Raw genomic sequence first — 20,534 nt, 5'->3', positions numbered from 1 at the left:
CAAAAGAATCTCAGTCCGTATTCAGATACAGTGTGAAGGAGAAATAAGAATAAAGTGAGTGGTCATTTTATTAAAGTATCGGCACCTTGCCGCGTGCTTTTGTATCTTCGGCTCAGCTCTTTCTTTCCTCCATGTTATAATGCATCTTGTATCTGGATTACATCCCTTTAAGGTTTTGATGACGTGTGTTTGTACCTACAGTAAATTGTGTCTCCAGTTAGCCAGATTGAAACCCGATTGCTGTATTGTACATAATATGCAAATCAGCACATAACACTTGACCGCCAGCTGTTTCCAGATGTTTTATGCACAAGATGTGTGCTGCATCGTGATTTTGCCTGGTGTTCAAGAAATTAATCCGTAATTTATGATGTAATGTTTTGTAGGGGGTTTTTGCTTGCCATGTATAGTTAATTGAGACAGCTGCACTTCACAGACCCTGTGAAGAAATTCGAACAATGAGATTTCTATTTATGTTTACCTCATTTAGCCTTTATCCACATGTGGAGGTGCTCTGCAGTCTCCAAAACATGTATATCTTTATGCAAATGCAGATTTGCATAAACATAGGACAGCTGCCGTCTAATGCAGATCTAGTTCTCATTTCAGTGCCTAGTAAAGAGGTGAGTCATAGCCAGTGACTCAGACGTTTGGACAGCTTGGGGATGTTCATTCCAGCACCTTGTGTTTTGAGAGATGATTTAAGAGCTGCTTTAACGTGCGCCTGATATCAAAATGAGTGTTTCAGAGGTTTTTGTTGTACCTGTCCTTTTGTGTTATGGAAATCAATACAATACAAAATCTGAAATCTGGGAAATATTCTCATTGTAAATTTTACAGTTCAAGACTTCTGGGAAATCGAGCAAAAAACGTTTGATGGTTCATCTATCCATCCATCCATTTTCTGTAGCACCTATCATACACAGGGTTGCGGGGAAGCCTGGAGCCTATCCTAGAAGACTCGGGGCACAAGGCAGGGGACACCCTGGATGGGGTACCAACCTATCGTAGGCCACAATCACACACACTCACACACTACGGACAATTTATAGATGCCATCCGTATCAGCCTACTGTCCAGTCTTTGGACTGGGGAGGAAACCCCTGACGCATGGGGAGAACATGCAAACTCTGCGCACACAGGGTCGGAGGCAGGATTATAACCCCGGAGGTGCGAGGCAAACGTGCTAACCATATACTGTATATGTCTTGCTCTCAGGACTGTCTTGCTCTACAGCAGTAGCTTGTTAGCAGCAAACACGGTTCTTCAGTGTGTTTTGGCTATGCGTCTTCCTGCACATTATTCACTTTTCCCTTTATTCCCTTTTGGGTTTATTCATTTTGAAGAGGGAGAGAAACGTATTATGAGGTTGCAGTTATGTGACAGACACTTTTCGGAGGTGTTTTACAAACTTGGGGCTCTTCAGTGCTCGACGGAATATATATAAGTGGAATATATCATTTGCGCAGACTGAGTGAAAATATGATTTTGTCTTTATACACCGTCAGGGCTTCCCCATCAGTAAAAACACATGAAACACTCTTGTCAATCTCTTCGCTGTTCTGCATAGCTAAATAGCAAGCTACTGTCAGGCTTGTTTAGATTTGGCGGGGGGGGTGTCAGGCAAATACTTCAAGATGACGTCGCACATACGGAATCGAATCGCAGCTAAAAAGCCATTTCATGTGGACTTTAAATCTGTTTTAAATGCTTCTCAACGTCTAATGTATAATCCTTATCCTGATATAATGCTAATTCTCAAGACACAATGACAGAATGATGTAAACAGGAACAGGCTAATTCTTCTCCTGAGTAACTAGCAAGGAGGGATAGATGAATTAACACACACACACACACACACACACATATATATATATATATATATATATATATATATATATATATATATATATATATATATATATATATATATGGATTATGTGCAAACAGGTGACATTAGGGTCTTCAGACTGCAGTAGGGCTTTTTTTTTTTTACTCTGGAGGCTATATATACCCCTACACCCCTGTCCTCATGGAGAGGGGACAAGCAATGATGTCAAGAGAAAAAAAGCCTGCAACAAAGTTAAAATGAAAAGCGTCCTCTAAACACGACCGCTGACACGCTTCCTTTGTTGTGAATGCATGCGCATTAATATTGATTTTTGCAACTCGGGTATGGCTCCCTCAGGGGGAGGTTTGGTGTCGCTCCCTCAGGGGGAAGCTTCTCTGAACATGCCAACTTTGTCATCTTTAATAATCCCAGCATCTCACACACTGATGTTAATATTAGTATGGAATTTATTTATTTTTTATTTTTTTCCTAACCTTCAAGTAGCCCAGAGTAGGTGCATCAGAGAGAGAAGAGTGAGGTATGTAGGAGGAGCTAAAGAGAGATGGAAATTGTCCGAATGAGAGGAATGGGTCACCTGTGTCTTCTCCTCATCATGTCCTCATATTAAGAGTCCTTATAGGAGATCTGGCTGACAGACTCGAGTAGTGCTCGAGTGCTTTTACTGCTCTCTGCTTCTCTTAGGCATGAGAAAAGCATTCGAGATCTGTTTCAATTTCAGATCTGTCCACATTAGCAGCCAGTCTCAGCCCATATATGGTACTTAAATATACTGTATTGGTGTGTTTGTGTTTGAGCATGGTGCAAAGCTTGTAAGGCCTTTGGGATGGGCTTTAAATAACTACTGAAACGAACGTTGAAAAGACCTGGGCAGGGTGAGAAGCTGAAGTATGTTGGGTGATACTGGCTCAGAAACCCCAGACATCATACATGGATCAAGGAATGATGAGAGATTTGTGTTCAGAGGAAAGTGGATTTCAGGCAGACTTCTCCATCATCCTACAGGAAGATGAGGTCTCTTCTCTTTCTCTCATTCCCTATTCCCTAATCTGCAGAAAGAAACCCGTTCCATTAAGTGACATCAAAGGCAGCGCCCCACACAGGGAATAACAGAGACATCAGAGACAGAGGCCCAGCTCACTTTGTAAAGAGGCTTAGCAAATGACAGTTGTCTCCACAATGCCGAATGAGCCGTAGTACTTATCAGAAGATTTGGCCTTTTTTTTTGGTCCTTGTATGAATATTGCATAATTATGTTTCGGAAATCTTCTTAAAGTTCCAGAATGTAGGGCTTTTTTAAAATAAATAAATACGAGTGATGTAACCAAATACAGATATATTATTGAGGTTGAACAGATAACGTGTTCTAAACGGATATAAATGCAGATATCGACGGGTTTTTTTAAATCTTGTGGGAAAGGTTCCAAGGGTATCTGGTTGAGAATAGAGGGGTGCATCAGGACTGGGATCCCACAGGGCACAACAAAAACTTTGTACAAGCTGGAGGCTTTTACATTCAGGCGAAATGTCACATACAGTATGAGACAAACGAGACCGACGTGCAGTGATCTGTAGTAACTGCCTGGGCCGGGTCTCAGGGGTTGAAATTAGGCTAATCGGGGAATTGAACCAACTAAATATGTTAGAAAATATCACGGGCAGGTACAACCAAAAAAGAAAAACCCAGCAAGCAGGCTTAAAGTGCACCTATTATGTTTTTTTTTTTAAATATTACTTTTCATGTAGTGTGTTATTGAGCTGTTTGTGAGTGTAAAAACTTCTGTAAAGTCTCAAGAATCAAAGCGCATGACAAACGGGGTTATTGACTCCCAAAAGAAGGAACTGGTTTTGAACAGCTGAAACGACTCGTTAGTAATTCCAGACTTACTTCCTCTACTAACCTACATAGGTTAGTAACAAAAAGCCCTCTGGTCTTCATCGGCTGCTCGATGACAGACAGAGCTGAAACTCTTATGATAGTGGGCGTTTCCTTTTTGAAACGCGCTGACAGTGGTAGACCAATCACAACAAACTGGGACATCTGACCAATCAGAGCAGAGTATACTGTCTGAAAGGAGGAGTTTAGAACAAATCCTTTCGAACGGATCATTTAACGAGTCGTTTTTAAGCACATGAAAGTGTTTTTTGAACTTGGATGCATGTAAATCTATTGTACGAGACCTCTAAAACAAAATAGGTGCGCTTTAAAAGCAGTCCCGTGCACTAAACATTCTCTAGTTGCGTCCAGTTGCGTACTCGAGTAATGAGGAATTGTTTTCACAGACCAAGTGCTGACAGTGCTGGCATGTCTACCTCTGTTCATTTTATTGTTATTATGTTCTCCAATGTTTCTATATTTAACTCCAAAAAAAAAAAAACCCAGGAAGAACAAAAAAATCCTCTTTGGGTTTAAATCTGAATATTTGGAGCACAGGATTTGAAGAACAGATACAGATACATATCATGACATTGCAATACACACCTAATACCTACCATATGGGTCATTAAGTGACTGTGTTTTATTGGTTGCTACTGTACCAGCCAGCCTTCCTCTACTCAATCAATGGACCTTAGGATAACTGCTGTGCAGATATTATTTGGGTGGTGGTTCATTCAGTGTGTGTGACCCGGGTACGAGTCTAACAGATGTGGCCGTGTTGTTGTGTTTTTGTGTCAGTGCTGTGGTGAGAGTGCTCAAGCCTTGTGGTTAGAATTTGCCACTGATGAAAGCTAGAAGAAGAGCAATACGGATTGTTCATGGATAGACGTGCTATGGTGTTCAACTGTATATTTACAAGGTTGACCATAAAGTGCAGGATTAGGGTTAGGTACAGTATAATGTTCTCTCTGATATATATTTGTGTGTGTGTGTAATGGTGTCCAGCATGGAGGTCCAGAGGCAGGGCACAGCTGCATGCAGGGCAGGGGAAGGGACGGTCTAAACCCAGCAAGGTCACTCCTACTGTTACACAGAGCTGCTTTCCTGCCAGAACAACCTCAATACACACCACCTAATCACTCTCTCACTCTTTCTCTCTCCTTCTTGTTTTCTTTCTTCCTTTTTTATTCTCTATTAAATCTGCAACATTTTTGTGCTCCTCCACTGTTTACCTATTCAGATCTCCCATCTCTATCACTCTCTCTCTCTTTCCCCCTCTCTCTCTCTTTCCCTCTCTTTCCCTCTCTCTCTCTGGAGGTACAGATGGACACATTTGCAGGTTAACTTGAACAGCTGGAGGTGCATTATTAGCATCCTGCTGCTTCCTCATATTTCCTTGTTTTTTTTTTTTCTGTTTTTTTTTCCAGGCTTCTTTCGCAGGCAGATAATTCACAACCATGACCAAAGACATAGTTGGTGTCCTGATAGAAAAGGAGACGCAGGGGTGTAGAGGAAAAATCAGGCAGCGGGCAGGCACAGTCGATCATACAGAACAAAGTGGAACCGAGCTGCAGTTTTCATTTCTGTGCAAACACACGAAATATACAACAGATGTAATTATGTGGATTTGTGCATTGCATATGTGTTCGCATCAAGGGGGAGGAGAGAAATAAAGTCCCAGGAGTGTGGTGTGTCCTCATGGGCCGAGGCAACAATGAACTATTGTTGTGGAATTGCTTTCGAGATGCATTTGTGCATTTAAAAAAAAAAAAAACAAAAGCCCCACAATGCACCCAGGGGCATAGGATTAGGCACATATGTGTGTACACATACTTATGCAGTACAAATGATCTCACACACACGTACAGCACATACTGTTAATATTTGTCAGTTTTTAGGACTACGCTGTCTCTTTCAGAGTGCTTTTCAAAATACTTGCGTGTTTTTGTCAGTTGTCGTTTTTCTGATGTTTAACACATCTGTGTCCTCTGGCAGCCGTTGCATTTAAAAGCAGCCTATCACATTCTCTAAAGGTTGTGCATCAGATAGTAGTGTGTTCCGATAATTTTGTGTGTGTGTGTGTGGGTGAGAGCCAGTCCAGAAGACATGCTGCTCAGGCCACACTGAGCACCAGTCCTCAAATTCGATAAGACTCCGTACAGACCAGGCCTGGCCAGCAACACTGGCCCGAACACAACTGACTGCTGACTGGAGCCGTAATTACCCTCTCTCCTGCAATTAACAATCTGGGGATGTGTGTGTGCGAGAGAGACAGACAGATTGCCAGCATTCAAATTTTGCGGTTGGCAACGGGGTATCATGATGATGGCGGAAAGTTTTAGAAGGAAACTAGCAGAGCTCGTCCGTGTGCTTAACATCATCGTGCTGCTGTACAGTGGTAAATATGTACTCCGGAATGTTTCATTGCTAAAAGCTTGACATGAGAACTGATACGGATGTGCCATCTAGCGGCTAGAACTGTTATTTCAGATGTAGAAAGGGTACGCAGGACAGTATACAAACAATGCCACCCATGCCGGTGCTCTTAGAGGCATTTCCGCAAAAGTCATACTCCAGAATAGAGATCAACGATATTTTCCCCTGATATTTAATCATTTTTCCATAATCGGTTATCGTTTTTTTAATATCGGATCCACCAATGAATGGCGCCATCTTGTGGGCGTTTTGAGAATTTAAGCAGCTTGGTGCTAAGAAATGGAGACAAACTTTTGTAACAGTGCCCTTAATTGATTTTTTGCACTCTTTCAGTTCTCTCTATTTATCGTTGTATAAATAAGAGTATTGTTTTATTTTGTATGCAAGGAGGATGCGAAATTTACAAAATTGTTATAAGTAAAACGGTTTGTTCAGTTCAGTGGTGGTGTTATCGTTGTGTGAAAAACACAAGTAAAATAATAAATAAATATCGGTTCTCGGGGACATAAACATGCAAAATATCGGTATCGGTTATAAAAAATCAATATCGGTTGATCTCTATTCCAGTATTCGGTTCATCCACCCATTCTCCATACTACTTATCCTACATGATATCATGATGGAGTGTATCCCAGGAAACTCGGGAGACTTGCCAATCCATCTCAGGGCACAGTTGCACACAGAGGAAACCGGAATACCCGAAGGGAAGTACATGGAAGCCCCTCGCACTCAATGTGGAGGCAGGATTCAAACCCCCAAACCCAGAGGTGCGAGGCAAAGGTGCTATCCTTTAAGCCACCCCCTCAAAACTGAGAAACCCAAGAAAACTAAGGAACACTTGAGAAGCCAGGACACAACAGTACTTCACAAATATGACGTGAAAAACAGAAGGTTTAAATACACATGCTGTTGGAGGGGGCCAAAACAGAAACTCATGGCGCTGTTGCCTTGGCAGCCAAGACGTGACACATTTACCGGCGTGCATTTTACTGCCGATTTACCACACAAAACATATGGCCAGGAATGTTCAGTGTTTGGAAACTGCTTCCAGTGCATGACTTGACTTTATGGTAAGAGTGTGTGGGGCGTGTGTGTGTGTGTGTGTGTCTGTGTGTGTGTGTGAGATAGAGAGAGAGAGAGACATACAGATGCTGTGAATGTCAGACAGGTGGCTGAACAGAGGTTTACAGAGGAGTATATAGCGCCCAGGGAGGAAATACTGTTTATAAAGACTTTACCACATGGATGCTTCATTGGCGCACTGATTGGACACATTTTATTTAGGCACTTTCGATAACATCAACATTATACATTGGCCAAAAAATATATATATTGGAAGCTACGATCCGGTCTATAGGTGTATATACAGATCAAGTTCATGTGAGGGCATGCAAATAAGTGACCCAGTGACTGACACTTCACTGGCCATCAAAAAGAGCAGTAACACATTGCCCTGGATTTTTGACCATCACTGTTTGCACGGTCATGGCAAGGTCAGTGTGTTGCATCGATGCCCAGCACTGAGCCTGCCTGCTCTGCTCCAGCCCTGCCTTTGGCTGATTTCTCCACTGCTTTGATTGCAGTGGGCTGCAGGACACTGCCCACCTCACAGTGTGCCATCTCTTTATCAGCCCACTTATCTGTGTGTGTGTGTGTGTGTGTGTGTGTGTGTGTGTGTGTGTGTGTTCGTGAGAGAGAGAGTGGAAATGAGACTGCTTCTGCTAGCGCTGGGTGGCCAGCAGGCAGCCGCATCCAGACCAGGCCGACTTGCTGGAGACCAGGACTTGTAGATGTGTGCTGATTGGTCAAATACTGAAAAGTGGGGAGGAGTTAATAGTACTGAGGGGACCTGATTTGTTTAAAAAATTTTTTTTTTTTTTAAAGCTACACTGAAAGTGGGTTTTTATGGACAGATGAATAAAAGTGTCAGGAGGATGAGTGTTATTTTGGTGGTGCATTTGTGCTGCAGGAGCTCCTGCAGTGCTTTATGGGTAATGAAGTTCCCTGGAGAAGAACCGTGTAACAGGGCTTAAACAGAGAAGTGAAGAGTAATTGCTTTGTTAAAGCACTGAAGGTCTCACATGATACAGGACATCTAATAGATAACGATTCGCATCTTTGTACTGTACATAAACAGCTGCAGCTAGTGGGAATGTAGTTTCGAGACTCAAAAATAGACATTCAAGAAATTTTCCGACGCACGAGGCTTGGAGAGGTCAGAATAGTTAAAGAGGAAGAGGAGGGGGGAAAAAAGAGGCTTTGGCGTGTGCCTTGGAAGGAGACTTTGTTTGTTTGCTAGTTTGCATGAAGGTCGGTTTTCTGCATGTTGGAGGGATCCAGCATCCCACTGTTATGTAATCTGATAGGAGATTCCAAGCTGGTCAGCTCCATATGCCGTCCGCCGCTGCCAAAACTATCCGAAGCCGGAGACTCCATCCCGTTTGGCAGCCAGAGAGAGAGCGCTTGAGGGAGCAAACAAGAGAGAGAGCATTTCGGAAATATTTGCTGCAGATAATGGGAAACGTGCGAATTAGACCCGCAGCCAGGAGGGATCGAGAGAAGGGGAGATAGTGTGAGACAGGGAGGGTGAGTTAGCAAATTTACCTCTCACGCTTAAAGGGAGTGTGTGTTTTGTATGTTTTGTTGAGTCACTGAAGGCACCATATGGATGTCCATGTATAATACGGTATGTAGAGGGACTGTAGCTGGGTCTGAGTGGGCAAGAGGGAAACTTGTGTATTAAGAGATCGTGTAGATTGTTTCACGTTGTGGAATTGTGTGTATGTTTCTGTAGCTCTTGGTATTGTCTCAGCACTGCAGTACTCTGTGTATTTATGTGTAAGTGCTAAGAAAGACAGGAAGTGGGAGTGAGTAGGAATCAGTAGCTCCTGAGACCCTTCCAGCTCTGCAGCAGTGTGTGTGCGTGTGTGTGTGTGTGTGCGTACACTCCCGCTTTGGCCCACATTGCCACCCCCACCAGCATGGGTCAAGCTCAGCACGCCGCCGCTTCTCCCTTCTCTCCCTCTCCGAGTTGCCATGGTAACACACCTTGAGCTCACCCCCTAGAGAAGCCCAGTTGCCTCCACCCCTTCTTTCGCCCTGGCCCCCATCTCCCCCCCCCCTCCCTCTCGTTGCTCTCTCGCTCGCCATCCGGTCCATCAATCTGGGGCCGGAGCTGCAGGCCTTAGGGCCGGGGCGAGAGGGGCCGAGCCCAGCGGGAACCGCCGCTCCCATCCGCACAGCTCATTTATGTGCCAGAGCATGCTACAGGGGGTGGTGGGAGGAGAGAGAAAGAAACAGGGAGAGGGAGCAGGAAAGGAAGTGGAGGGAGATGGACAGGAAGAGGAACATAGTGTAGGAGGAAGAGGAGGACAAGGACAAGAGGCGGGAGATGAGGACGGGAGCTCAGTACAGTCATGTCTGTCTCGGGGGAAGAGTGCAGGCCAGAGCTCCACCTGGCTCCCTCTGGTCAATTAGCTGGAAGCACATTGGCCAAGGTTTAGCGGCAGCCACTGCAGTGTTTGTGCACGATGGAGGTATGCTTAGTTGGTGGAATAATGCACAAATACTGCCATTTTTCACATTGCTCCTGCACTCCTCCTCATGTTACTCCTTATAATCCGTCAACTGAGAGTATGTTTACATATACACTACTAATAATACAGTCATTATCCGCATTATTTAATGCAATATAGCAGAGAAAAGTTACAGTTACATTTATATAGCGCTTTTCTAGACACTCAAAGCACTTTACATAGTATAGTATAACCACCACCAGTGTGTAGCATCTACCTGGATGATGCGAAGGCAGCCATTGTCCGCTAGAACACCCACCACACACCAGTTATTAGTGGAGAGGAGAGAGTGATGTAGCCAGTTCAGAGATGGGGATTATTAGGGCATTAAGGCGTTATATAGATTTCATGAAAGACATAAAGACATCTGGATTTTACATTCACACAGTGGCTTAAGCCTTTGGTATACGCACACACAGGCGGTTGACGCCTGCGCATTACGACAACTTGCACTACCCCTCCTGGCCTACAATAGTCAGTACAGAGCAGTAAAGCAGGTCTCTTAGTGTGAAGGACGACAACGAGGAAGAATCACAAACACATGAAGGACAATGAAGGAGAAAGAAATGCTACTTCACTTGTTACTAGAGGAAGAAGAAATTTTTTTTAAAAAAGAGAGAGAGAAAGAGAAGATTGAGAGCTTGCACTTGTTTCCGTCTCTTCCATTTATTCCCTTTTTCTTCGACTACCTTAAGAATAAGTGGCACCGACTCATTGTTGCCACCTTGTGGAACAACTAAATAGTGCAAAAGAATTTAATGCGCATGTGCGACCTTAGAAAAAATCTGCCAGCGTGCATACAGTACACGCGTACTCTGCTAATGATGAAATTTGCGTGACCCGTACTGTACTTCCTAGCGTACGCGTAAAAAATGAAGCATATTTTGGGCTTTAGTGGTTAGCACGTTTGCCTTGCACCTCCAGGGGTGGGGGTTCGAATCCTGCCTCCGCCCTGCCCTGAGTGTGCATGTTCACCCCGTGCTTCAGGGGATTCCAGTGTGTACTCCAGTTTCCTCCCCCAGTCCAGTGACATGCATTGTAGGCTGATTGGCATTTCCAAATTGTCTGTAGTGTGTGAGTGTGCGATATTTTGTGTCCTGCGATGGGTTGGCACACCATCAAGGGTGTCGCCTACCTTGTGCTCCGAGTTCCCTGGGATAGGCTCCTGGCTGGATGTGTGTGTGGTTGGGGAGGGGAGCATAACCAGGTAGAGAAGAGTCTTGGCTCCAAAAAAGGACCGCAGCATGCAAATTTCAACCATAAAAGACTCCCAACTAAATATTTGCCACTAAAGCAACTCTAAAGAAATTTGCAATTTTATGCCACATCCTTTTTTTTTTTTTTTTTTACGGTGAGTTTATTGGCAGGTTGCAGTTGTAGTGCAGCTGTAGCACAAAGTGCACTTCAATAAATCATTTCAACAAATCAAGTACTCGACACAGAAAATGAGCGAGCACTCGAATTGCTTGAGAAGGGGGAATATAATTAAAAAGAAATCCCATTAATGATAGAATCATGTGAACCTAGAGATTGCCTGTTATCAGAATATTGAAGTATACATACTGTAAATGTATCGATCACATTCTTATCATGTACGTATATGTAACGTCAGTGATATCACTTATAGAGCTCCCCATGTTTTTTGGGGTTTTTTTTTTTTACAGATACAGTATATATTCTATATGTTGTTCTTTCCTCTGCCTGGATCAGGTCTAACAGAGCAGCTCTTCTGTCTCCGTAATAATGCTGGGAGATTAAAACGGCTTTAAAGGGTGTTTGAGGCGTTTAACATTTTCCCGCTGTTTCCTCGATCGAGCCGTCTGTGCCTCGCCGACGAGGCGACTCCAATGGAGTCCTCTGACTCTGATTAGCTGATCGATCCATCAATCGGTTTATCTCTCCATTCCCTATGCCTTTACATGCACCGAACCTCCTGTTTGGCAGAGGCTGTAATTGAATGTGGTGTGCTTCCAGGCAGGCATTTTACTTGCACACACCTGGAACACTCTCTCCGTCTGCCTCCAAGAGAGAGAAAAAAGAGACTGTGAACTTTTTAGCCGTTTCTTTGGCGTGATTGCGCTTTTGCTAGCAACATTTTTGGCAGCCTCTCCATGTGTCCTCCATTAGGCTTCTCTTGTCTTCTTATGGCCTGATTCGTTTTCCTACATGCTTGGGGTTTTTTTTTTTTTTTTTTGTGTGTGTGTGTGTGTGTGTGTGTGTGTGTGTGTGTGTGTGTGTGTGTGTGTGTGTGTGTGTGTGTGGTTTTGGTCTTTAGCTATAGGATGGCTCCCCTCAGTACACTGCAGTCTTTGTCCCAAAGCAGTGCATGTCAGCTCCACTGATCAAATACTCTCCCTGACACCATGGGGTTGGTTGATGGTAACAAGCAATGCCTACATGCACACACACACACACACACACACACACACACACTGGAGTGGAGAGCTTAGTCTTAGAGCAGAGGCTAAAAAACAGATGATGGAGCATGTTGCACACTTGCTGATCAAACCACAGCAGGGCTCACAGAGAGGAGCATGTTTTTTTATCACACACACACACACAACACACACTCACACACACACACACACAATACACACACACAGGCCCCCTAGCTACCATTACTTTTGGCTGGACAGCCCAATTATCCCTTTGTTTTCTGCTTTCTTTAGCAGAATTCCTTCCTCTCCCCATATCCCTCTCATTTCCCCAATGTTTCTCTTTGGTGTCGTTGCGCTCTCTTTCCTCTCTCCCTCTCTCTCTCTCTCTCTCTCTCTCTCTCACTCTCTATCTCATTTAAAGCCTCTCATCCTGCTATCCAACAATGGCTCATCCAAAATATCCTGTGAATGCCATATCGCCACTGATTCCAACCCCCTTCTACAAAGGGAATCGTCTCAGAGTCCAGCGTCTTTGAGGAGACACACCAAAGCTCTGTCCTTGCCAATCTATCTTTAAAAAAAAAAACTCTAAACCCTACACCTAGCTGAGCTAACCTGCTTTCCCACCCCTCCCTCTCCTTTCAGACAGGATTAGAGCTCCCCTGCTCAGGCCTTTGAGACAGCGCTTAGATTGGAATCATCGGAGGTCGTGTTTTTCGGACAGGAGTTTGGGAGGTCTGCCCGATGGCAGGGGTGGTTGATTGAAGAGTTTATTAACCTCACACACCCCTGGAGCTTGCTAGATTCCATTATGGCTTCTGTGCCACCCCATCTTCATGAAGGGAGGGGGGAATCTGTTTGTGTGTGTGTGGGGGGGTTGGAGATGGGCAGGCTGATGCAGCGTGGCCGGCAGGAGGGCAGCGCTCAGGTCTGTGTGGCGTGTGGGTGATAAGAAGGGAGCGGAGGCACCCAGCTAGGACCCAACGCCCACCTTTCATCTGTCCTACTCTGGTTGGAGGTAGGGGGCCACTGATGTCACTGCGGCTAGCTTAAAATAGAGCTGCAGGCAGGGGGGAGGGCATGGCGCCCACGGTGCTGGGGGGTGGCAGGCAATTACCGGTCGGGAAAAAGACAGCACTGGGAAAGGGAGGACAGGAGAGGGAGGAGGAGGGACAGTGGGGATGGAATGGTCAGCTTGGACAGAGCAGAGTAAAGAGAGCAAGGCTGAATACATTACTTTCAGCACTAACCATAAAGACATTGAGTTCTGCATCATTTCTGATGATGATTTAAATTCGAGTTGTGTTCGTGTGTGTGTCTACTTCTTCCTTCTCCTGTCTACCTCTTTTCTTTTTCTCTATGTCTCAGCCTGACCCCACTGCTGCGTGTCTAACCTGTTGTATCATGCGCTCTTCTGTTGCAGAGGAAGGCATCAATCACGAGTGCAAGCTGTGTAACCAGATGTTTGACTCTCCAGCCAAACTCTTATGCCACCTGATCGAGCACAGCTTCGAGGGCATGGGCGGCACCTTCAAGTGCCCCGTCTGCTTCACAGGTAAGGGGGACTTGCCCGTAGGGTCGGGGGCGTAGGGTCAGGGGCAGTGAAGGCGTGTGTGGGTGGATGGGACGTCTACTCTGCGCACACATACGTACATATGTTCAGAAATTACAGGCCCGGGCCGATCACTTACACTATCCGCCCACTTACTGATACGTGCACTCATTCATGCAGGTTAATGACGCATGATTGCATGCAGTTGCTCAGGTTCTGTGCGTATGGAACTGCAGACGTACTCCATTACATGCTCTCTTGCACATGCCCTAATTGTGTGCAATTAAACAGATGAGTTTGTTTTGAACCTAATCTTAATAACTACACTCATTTTTTTGTATCCTCTCTGCTGGCTGATTCTTCTATATTTTCAGTCTCCTTGTCTAGCTAATTAATTGAATTTAATTAACAAATTATATTAATATGAGGCTGCATGGATAAGCAGAAAAACAGCTGTGAACTCTTTGGATCCATAACATGAAGTGCCTTGTGTAGGAGAGCGCGAAGGCTCAGTTACACTTGCTTTGCGTCAGCAACATTTCAGGAACTAAATCTCATCCCGTTAAAAGGAATTTCCCGTGATCAACAGTTTCATATCACAGTCTTCCAGTGCAAATAAATTCATGTGAATCCAAGTTTGGTGAACTTCTGCATTGTTTGCTAATTGCAGAACTGATAGCTGAATCCAGGATTTAGCGATTTTGCGACCACCGACATGAATGCAAGCTTGCAATTTTTTCTAAATTAGATTCGGATCAAGACACGTCACGTGACAACATCGCAACTCGCATACAGCTAAAGCCCTCTTCAATTTACATACATCGAACATGAGTACAGCTAAAAGGTCTCGTTTATAAACATCACTGCGAAAAGCCGTGCAAAACAATTTTGTGCAATTGCAATTTCGGCAATTCGTGTAGCTTTCGGGGGGGGAGCTCCAAAAAAAATCAAGCAGGTTTGACCGCAAGAAAATCACAAAAAAAAAAAAAAACCTCTGTAAAATCCTGTGTGGACTGCTGAATAGACAGTACTAGTACTTTGTATTACAACACAGTATTACAAAACATCTGAAAAGCGCTAATTTTATCAGTAGGCAGGATGAGGCATGAGATTTTGTCTAAATAGTTCTCGACCTGTATAAAAAGTAATCCATAATGGAAACAGGCAGCATGGTACGCTAGCTTGCTAGCAACTAAACTGTACAGATTAGCAAGCAAGCAAAGCAGACGGCCAACAGACTCCTAACTAACAAAACGTTGCATATGCACTTGACCTACGGACTTGATTTAAGCTCTCGATTTAACTTGAATTGCTTTCAAACATTTTCCTCCGTCTCACCACGACACAGCTAGCCACAGGTAAAATGCTGAGTCACAGCTAAACACCAAAATAGATGGAATGGATACAGTAGGATAATTTTCCAGTTTGGCCTATTTCTCAAGATGTAAACTGCAAATTTCTAGTCTGGCTGTGACTTTAGAACTGAATATAATCTCAGTGAAATAAAAAAATAAAAAGAATAATAATAAAATGACCACACTTTCAGGATATATTTCTCTATGGACATAATTCAGAAAGAAAATATTATGACAGGATCTTATGTAGCACAGGAATAATAAAGGTGTAATAAAGGTCAGCATGGAGGAGTCCAGGTGTCCCGGGCAGTCCGGCTCTCCCGATGCACTCACGGTAAAGTTAATGAGTTCTGACCTCCCTGTTGAGATGTCTGGTGGGACTGGAGGCCTCCTGGGCAGAGCATGCCAGCTACCCCGGTTTAGCCTGCTAGAGAAGTGAGAGGAACAGAGCAAGGAGAAGCTGAAATGATTCTGAGTATGTTCATCATATTTATAATGAGAGTGTGAAACAGCTGCTGTTGAAACAGATATCAGAATTAATTTAAGAGCAGAGCTCATTGGAATTGTAAAGTGTAGAATGCAATTAGCTAAGAGTTGGTGACATGACAAACCTGGGTGTCCTTCAGGAAGACACAAACAGCCTTTAAACAGATAAATCAGTCAAGTATGACGGATTACGCTTTCTGGACAGCAACACACTCATCAGCACATCTCAAAATGCATAAACATAACAAAGCACCCATGAGGATGAGCCCTTATCATCTTTACTAACAATTTCAAATCAACCCTATTTTCACAGTCAACGCAGACTCGTTTCTGATTGTAAAGCTTGTTCATTTATAGGCTCTTCCAAATAACTTTTTTAAAATTATCTTTCACTTACTTACTTACAAGAAGGCTTTAGTTGGAAGAGGCCTTTAGTTGGAAGCGGCCTTTAGTTGGAAGAGGCCTACTGTTTATTTTTGGCTAATTGAATGGCCACTTACATTATGCTATCAACCCCAACATCAGTAATGCTGTAGCACCACACACACACACACACAAACCTTTTTACGCTAACCATAAAGATGCTACATTTTAAATATATTGGATTTTAATAATCAGTATGTAAGGGATAATCCATGACTAGGTGTGCATAACATGATTTTAATGCTCGATGTGGAGCCAAAGACCCACCCAATATGAAGCGGAGTGCATTAAAATCGTGTAACGCACACAGAGCCGTGGATTATCCCGCTTATACCATGGGCGCTTGTCAGTACTGATGAGTTAAATCTGTCCTTGATGTTTACAGTCATGTTTACAAAATTTAACTGAAAGGATAAACATAACGGGTCATTTTCATTAGTTATTTTATATACAGGATCTAGATAGATCTAGAGTTCTGCTCACTCTAAATCATACACAGAGATAAAGTCATGTGATAAGATTACGTTTATTTGAAAGAATTATAATAAATAGTTATTAGAGAGAGAGATCGTGCGTGTGTGAATTACCCGCGTCTGCCGAGTCTCTACTAATAATGAAGAGCTGTGAGTTTAACCGCTGCATGCATCTGTAACTATATCTTACTATGGTTACAGTTGTTTATAGGCAGCGCATTAATTTACAATGATGATTAAACTGACTGGAGATACCTATGCATTATACGCTCGCACCTTCCAGCCAATCAGAATTGAAGTTTCAGACAGACCACGGTATAAATTTATATATAAGCAGAGCAATATCTACAGTTTAGCCAATGATGATATTTTTACGACAATACAGGAGACACCTAATAAGTATTTAAAACTACTTTAACGCCTTATCATATGTTCAGATCAGACGTTAAATAAAACTCACCTGGCCGAAAAGTCAAACCGTTACATGAAATAACACGAGACGTAATAGAGATGGAGAGACGTAATTGAAATGGAGAGAATAAAGTTTTTATGTGCATTTCTTTCAGAATCGTGGAATTAATTATTATTCATTTAAAAGAAGGTATAAAAGGCAGAACTATCGGGATCGGCCGATATCACTCCGAATAATCAGTTATCGGTATCAGCTGAGAAATTTAGTATCGTGCGTCTCTAATTATGAGACAATGTAACAGTGTTAGGAGGGACGATAACTGATTCGGGAGGCGTGACATGAGAACGCTCGAGTTTTTTTGAGGCTCTCTGGTAACTTTGATTTGAAAGGCTTAGCGTTTGTGTCTTTATGGTGAGCCAGTTACATGTATGTGTGTGTGTGTGTGTGTGTGTGTGTGTGTGTGTGTGTGTATGTTTAGCAGAGAGCATTAGCAGAGGTCAGAGAATAAAGGGCAGCTTTATAGAGAAGTCATGTAATCCGATCAATCTCTCCAGGGCAGAGCCCTCGATGTACGTGTGCTTTTAGCTAACCTGCTATGTGTATGTGTGTGAGTGTGTGTGTGTTTGTGTGTGTTGGGTGTTATGTTCATGGACACTTTTGAAAGTCACTTTGAACTGCTTGTCATGTCAACTGATGCTTGGGAATCAGAAATCATTATTTGAGCGTGTCAGCATTACTGACTGATGTTCAACCCCCAGCCCTCTATTTTTCTGCCATATTAACCTGACTGTTTTGTTTTTTTTCTCTCCATCTTTTCAATGTTCACCACTGACCTGTTAAATACTCTTGAATTCCTTGTGCTTTTTTAATCTGGGGTTGTTGGGGTTTTTTTTTTCTCCAACAGTGAGTCACTGTTTGTTTTTCCATTTCCATCTCCCTGGTGTGTCATGTTGTCCAACAATTTGTCCTGCTCATTTTTGTGCTCTTCATCTCTCCTTTCTCATTCTTTGTCCAGCTCTCTACATCGACCCCCCACACACACACACATACATAGAGTAGGTATGCAGGCCTTTGTTTTTTTAGGTGAACTCCTGTGTGGCTTATGAATAGGGTGTTTTAATAATTCATGTTTTCTAGACACATTTCAAGTTAAGTTTACTGAAATGGGGGAAAAAAAATAGAAACACAGGAACAGAACTGAAAATCCTGGGGAAAGGGCTGGGGGATGATTTATTGATAAATATCACAAGTCTGTACCACTTGAGGGTATAGTACGGTCTACGTAGAGCTTCCATCCCTCCACTCATTTCTTTATATCATCCCTCTTTCTCACATAGAGAGACATAAAACTTTTTCTTCTTACCCCATATGTCCGCTTGCGTCATGTCCGTGCACTTTTACGTTCTCTTGCACTAATGGTAGGAGTCTGTGGTGTTGTCTTCTATGATTTGTTCTTGTCCACCAACTCAATCACCGTCTGACATCACTTCTGTTCCCTGAGAGAGTGACTGAAAGTTTTTAGATGATCATCTGATTCTTTTCTTCCCTTTTCTCATCCTCCAGTGTTCGTCCAGGCCAATAAGTTGCAGCAGCATATCTTCGCCGTGCACGGGCAGGAAGACAAGATCTATGATTGCTCACAGTGTCCGCAGAAGTTCTTCTTCCAGACTGAGCTGCAGGTTAGTCACTAACTCTTCACTGACCTCGACACTCCAGTTTTGTACGTAGCCGATAAAGCTGTCTACACTGAACCTCAGACTGAAAGTCATGTCCATCACCTGAGATGCAGATGTAAGATAAAGGGGAAACAAGGTGTATCATAAAGACAGCAACAATTAGGTCCAATGTTTTGCAAATCAGTCAGATCACCTGCTGTGGATATGTTTTGTATGTTGTTTTAAATGTAATTACATATAGAATGTGCATAAATGAAAAACCCTGCGTTCCCTCTCCCTCTGTATTTTCTTTCTGCTGGGGGGAGGCGGAGTTTAGCCTGCCTTTTATCTAGCTGTCTTTGCAGGGCAGTGTTGCCAACTTAATGCTTTTCTGACCCCTTTAGCGACTTTTTTGCCTAACGACAACTCTAGCCACTTTTTGGACAAACTTCCCAAATATCACCAGTACTGTCCTGCAAGCGTGAGGTCTTGCTTCCCCGCTGCACTCACACCTCTCTCTGCGTCTGCTCTGTTCAGTGAGGGGCTGAGAGCCGGAGATTTAACAATGTCATGGATAACGAGACGCGCCCTTCATCACATCATTCTTATGTGAATGTTTTTGGAACGCAAGACGAATGTAATGCAGCATGTTTTACATGTAAAATAGTCCACGTTATTACAGCCTAGTTCTCTTGTTCAAAGTAGTTATAGTGTTCAGAAACACTTTTGATCATTCATGTTCCACACCTGTCCGTTATATAATTTTATGAAAGTCATTCAAGTTATTTAAAAAAAAAATCATTAAAGTTATGAAAAGTAATAGGAAAAATGATAAAAACCCAAAAAAATCTATCTGTCCATCAAAAACAGATTATAGATTAGGTTATATATAGATAGATTTTATATCTATCTATATCTGTTTGTGTGTGCGTGTGTGTGTGTGTGTGTGTGTATAGTGGGAGGAGGCTAGACACATCCTAGACAGACAGCTCTATGCCCAACAGGTTTACGCTCAAGTACACAGAGCAAGTGTTCAGTGTGGATTGTTGACAGGTCATCAGAAATGGGCTTGAGTTACTGTAACCTTATTCATGAGTTTTACAACACTCCTTTCCAGATGAGCCTCTCTCTCTCTCTCTCTCTCTCTCTCTCTCTCTCTCTCTCTCTCTCTCTATACACACACATATGCAGGAAAGCCCTAAAGACACTTAATGGCTACCAAACACGCCAGGTGTCTCTAATTACATAAGGTTTTAAGTGCTTACGCAGGTCATAAATACCTTATACAGTACATGCACCTACTTTATCTTATCTCATTCATGCCAGAGAAATAATTTCTAAAGCAGCAAAAAATATGATAAAAATGTTCCGAAAAGCAGTTTTCAGAAAAGCATTGATGCCAGTGGAAAAAGGATGCTTGCAATAGTGCTCTTCTCCTAGCCCACCACCAAAGCTCTTTTCACTAATGGTACACCACTAAAATCTGATACACTTTAATATTATTAACAATACTAATAATAACAATAATAATAATAAAAAATCTAATCTAGTGGTACAATCAATTACATGTCAAAACTTTATCTTTCCCAGTGCTTCTCAAAGTGGGGTCCAGGGACCCCCAAAGAGTCTGTGAAGCATAGGTTCATGACTGTTTTAATTGAATTACATTGGTGGCCTCACAACCCGATTTCATTAAAGTTATCATATTTATTAACGAATTCTTATAGTTATTTGACAGGTCCCTGGAATTGACTGGGGTTTACTCCAAACCTAAGTAAATCTAAAAACATGTAGACTTTAAATAATTATGGAGCTACGAAACAATGTCAACTATGTTAAGCTCACTGCAAACTGTGTTTAAAATAATTGAATTATCGTTTGCATGGTCTATTAAATTAGTTAATAGTAAAAAAAAAAAAAAAAAGTGTTTTATGTTACAGATGTTTCTGGCACTGAAGACCCTTTTTAGGTTCAGGATCTCAGGTTTCTGCGGGTTTTATAGAATAGTAATGGCCTTCTGTAGTGTGTTTTATCCACTGAAAAGTATTTATCAGTCCCCAT

At 42.8% G+C, this 20,534-nt stretch overlaps 1 protein-coding gene across 3 annotated transcripts in view; it reads left to right on the top strand.

Annotated features, from left to right (window-relative positions):
- znf423 (zinc finger protein 423) overlaps nt 1-20,534 on the top strand; it is a 170,003-nt gene that overhangs the window by 132,654 nt on the left and 16,815 nt on the right. For all 3 annotated transcript variants that reach the window (XM_053677968.1, XM_053677967.1, XM_047154935.2), the window contains exons 6-7: nt 13,541-13,672; nt 18,382-18,497. In XM_053677968.1, coding sequence (XP_053533943.1) covers nt 13,541-13,672; nt 18,382-18,497 — 248 coding nt within the window. The remainder of the gene's footprint in view (nt 1-13,540; nt 13,673-18,381; nt 18,498-20,534) is intronic.

Source organism: Ictalurus punctatus, chromosome 4 (genome assembly GCF_001660625.3).
Source record: "Ictalurus punctatus breed USDA103 chromosome 4, Coco_2.0, whole genome shotgun sequence".
Lineage (NCBI taxonomy): Eukaryota > Metazoa > Chordata > Actinopteri > Siluriformes > Ictaluridae > Ictalurus > Ictalurus punctatus.
Note: the sequence above shows the minus strand (reverse complement) of the source record. Positions and strands in the feature narration are given on the sequence as shown.